Source organism: Bos indicus x Bos taurus, chromosome 10 (genome assembly GCF_003369695.1).
Source record: "Bos indicus x Bos taurus breed Angus x Brahman F1 hybrid chromosome 10, Bos_hybrid_MaternalHap_v2.0, whole genome shotgun sequence".
Lineage (NCBI taxonomy): Eukaryota > Metazoa > Chordata > Mammalia > Artiodactyla > Bovidae > Bos > Bos indicus x Bos taurus.
Window position 1 is genome coordinate 5,201,762 of NC_040085.1, and position 3,709 is coordinate 5,205,470.

Genomic DNA, 3,709 nt, shown 5'->3' on the forward strand with positions numbered 1-3,709 from the left:
GATTTTGTTACTTCTTTTCTCTGTTGCTTAAGCTCCTCTGGTTTCTGTCACTTGTAACTGAGAGATAACAAACATCCAATGCTACAGAATAAGGAACGAACTGGCTTTCAGTGGATGATATGAATATCATTATGTACTAGGGTTAAGTATTACTTCTCTCCAACACAAGAAAAGCAGCAAGCAGGAAAGAAGTAAGCTGTATTCCTAAGAATTTTACAATCTTTGCAAGGATAAGATATATTATTATTCAATAAGAGATTAGATGCAAAGTCTGTAAACATTTTAAACTAGAACTATTAAGACGAGAACAGAGAAGAATTGAGGTGTATTTAAAAGGACAATGAACTGAGAACAAGAAGACCAAGGTGCACTAGGAATACCATTTATTCTTAGTAAGCTACTATTTCTTCATCTTAAAAGTGGGAAAGCTCTACATTATTTCTAAGGTTGCCTAGTGTTGAAATTACTGAATCATTTCAAGGATATAAAAGCATACTCTTCATTCACATTATTCCATATAAAAGAAAAAAGTATAAAATCATTTTTAACCTAACCTAAATTCTACTTTTTTTTTTATTTGAATCTCCTAAAACATGAAATTCTCAAGGATTATTATCACAAGCAATGATCCCCCAAATCAAAAAAAGTGAACCAACCACAAAAGAAGACATTCAATAGAATGAATACCTGCCATAAACTGAATGATCTCTTAAAAGTAGAAATTTAACATTTCTTTCTTGAGACTACTAGAGCGCATTTTGTCTTCAGAAAATTTCTAATTTAGTAGTCTCCAATACCATAAAGCGGAGAAGGCAATGGCACCCCACTCCAGTACTCCTGCCTGGACAATCCCATGGATGGAGGAGCCTGGAAAGCTGCAGTCCATGGGGTCGCTTAGGGTCAGACACGACTGAGCGACTTCACTTTCCCTTTTCACTTTCATGCATTGGAGAAGGAAATGGCAACCCACTCCAGTGTTCTTGCCTGGAGAATCCCAGGGATGGGGGAGCCTGGTGGGCTGCCGTCGGGTCGCGCAGAGTCGGACACGACTGAAGTGACTTAGCAGCAGCAATACCATAAAGAATTTTAAACTAGGAATAGATGGGGGAAAACTCAATACAAACGTTAGGGAGGGAAGATGTAAGATGGGATAAAAAGAACCCCGAGTTAGAAATCAGGAGACCAAGTTATAAAGAATCCCCATATTAATTTCCCTCCAAAGGGCAAGTTTTTTGACTGAAGTTTTCAGATTCAAATGAGCTAGTTTCGTGCCATTTTACTCTGATGATCACGGCTTGCCTCAAGAACACCAAAAATCAAATCAAATCAAAACAAACCAACTGCTTCTGGAAACTTGTTGAAGGCACACTTCCAAGTTCAGGCCCCACATCAATTCCACACGTGGGCTCATGTGTCCCACAAGTCAATCGATGACACCAAAGATTACCCCTCAAAATGAGATTAAAAACATACCCTTGCATTGCTTTGGCAATAAAAGGGTTACCTTACTTCAAGTAAGTCCTCGACGCCGAATCTGGGGAAGAAAGGACTGAAGTAAGTAGACCAGACCCGGCCCCGGCGTTTTCGGAGGGGAAGAGGAACTCCCGGAGCCATGGTCGGGGCAGACGGCCCCGGAGCGAGAGACTCCGCCCCGGGGTCCCGAGACGCCCTCAGGAGGCAACAGGGGTACCAGTAGGTGAAAGCTCCGACGGCTGGGGCCTGGGGTCCGCCCCTCGGCGAAGAGCCACTGAGGCCTGTGCGTGTTAGTCACTGACAGACTCACCTCGGCGTCTTCTTTGCACTGTGGGAGCGAGGGGAACTCCAGCTTCACGTCCTCCATGGTCCTGGCCCGCGGGTTTGTGGGTGGGGCCGGGTAGGAGTGGGAGTTACCCGCCGGCCGACCCTCGGGCAGGCAGTGGCGGTGAAAGGAAAGGTAGACCGGAGGACTGACCGGGAGGCAGCGGGCTTACAACTAACACACGCAGACTATAGGGTCCCGGCGACTCCGGCAACAGCGGCCGCGACAGCCGGGAAGAAGGTTGGGCGGCTCGTATCCGGCCGCCATGCTGCTGCCGTCTTCCTCCCCCCCGTGCTTCCGCGCCCCTCAGGCCGCCCAGGCTCTGGCACCAACACGAGCCCTACAACCGTCTACCCTCCTTCCCCCTCCCGCCGTCCCCCCGCCGCCCCAGCCAATCCCAGCCTACGCTTGCCTTCGGCCCGCCCCCGCTGCAGCCGCCAGGTGTCAGCGCGCCGCCGCCCCGCCCCTTCGCGAGCGCGCAGACGCGGGGGGGCGGGGCCCCGGAGGCGCCCGGGCGGGAGCTTGCCGGGTGCGGAGGAGGTGGGGCTGCCGCAGGAGGGAGAAGGAAGGACTGTCCTGGGAAAGGCAGTGGGATAATCTGAAACGACAATGCCCTTTCTGGAATCAACGCAAATCCCTACTTTGGTGTAAGAACCGGGAAGACATCCTAGCCACCATAAACTGGCATACGAAAGGAAACTATAGTTTTCTCCTCTATTGAGAATCCTGCGCAATCTGTGGTGAGGTTATAACCAAAAAAGAGTAATGAAGAGTTCACCTGAAAATTATGTAATGCTACACAGAGAATGAAACACTATCACTTTTAAGCAAATCGAAACGGTGTACTTTTAACAATACTTGGGAATACGACAATTGGAAAATATCAAGAAAAAATCTTAAAGAAAAATTGATAGCGCACTAATTTGTACATAATACAGAAGGTCTCTTTAATTTTAAGATTAGACTTCAACGTTTTAGTAAACTATAAACTACATGGCTTTCGATATCTTTTTAAAAGGAGTTTGAATCAGTTAATACTATATTGTTTATAAAGTTCAGGTATATAACACTTTCTCTGGGCCTAGGGAGATAATGGTATCTTTTTTGTTTTTTAAACAGATGAAAATTAAGAAAATTAGTGGAAGAACCCACACTTAAAACATTCAAGATTTGTACACCAAACTTACTCTTTTAAAAACTCCACCCCCCCCACTAAAGTAAAAAAGTGAGAAAATCATTCAATAACTGAACTGCGAATTACAATGGAAAGAATAAAAAGAGCACATTGATATTTGACCGAAACCTGACATCCTATTACTTTTTATAGTCATATTTATGAAACACGCTAAATATATAGAGAAATAGAACTGTTTAATTTTGAATATTAAATGGCTAGTTTGAGGGCTCCATTTTCTTTATCACTATCTATAAACAGTTCTCTTTTAGTTATAAAAAGGTACATATTACTCTGCTAGCAAGTTTTTTATTAGAAGAATGATTTTATACTTACCTGAGTCATACTCACTTCTTCAGTGTTTACTAAACTGAAGACAGTTTCTTTTTTTTAACTGCACCTTTAATAACATAATCTTAATTGATGCCCAATGATGATTTCCTATTGTAATTTGTTAAAGCTTTAATTGCCACATAATATGAGAAAGAATTGTGTATAGGTAACAGAACTTTTGTTTTGAACACTTCTGACATCAACATCCCCTACATCAGACACTCTGAGCCTGGTATCCATAGATACCTATGGAGTCCATGGGTGAGCTTGGGAAATAATACATCTTGTAAGTTTTAATATATGCAAAATTGTGTGTACCTATGTGTAAATTTTTCTGAGAAGAGTGTACAAACCTCCTCAAAAGGAAATTATCATCTTACAAAAATCAAGAAAACCAAGTCACA

The 3,709-nt window shown here is 43.4% G+C and overlaps 1 protein-coding gene across 4 annotated transcripts in view; it reads right to left on the reverse strand.

The window, feature by feature from the left end:
• STYX (serine/threonine/tyrosine interacting protein) overlaps positions 1–2,138 on the reverse strand; it is a 103,177-nt gene extending 101,039 nt beyond the window's left edge. For 2 of the 4 annotated variants that reach the window (XM_027552964.1, XM_027552965.1), the window contains exon 1: positions 1,784–2,138. In XM_027552964.1, the coding sequence (XP_027408765.1) occupies positions 1,784–1,840 (57 nt within the window). In that variant the 5' untranslated portion in view covers positions 1,841–2,138. The remainder of the gene's footprint in view (positions 1–1,783) is intronic. The other 2 variants (XM_027552962.1, XM_027552963.1) reach the window with 1 other exon arrangement.
• Positions 2,139–3,709: the final 1,571 nt, after the last annotated feature.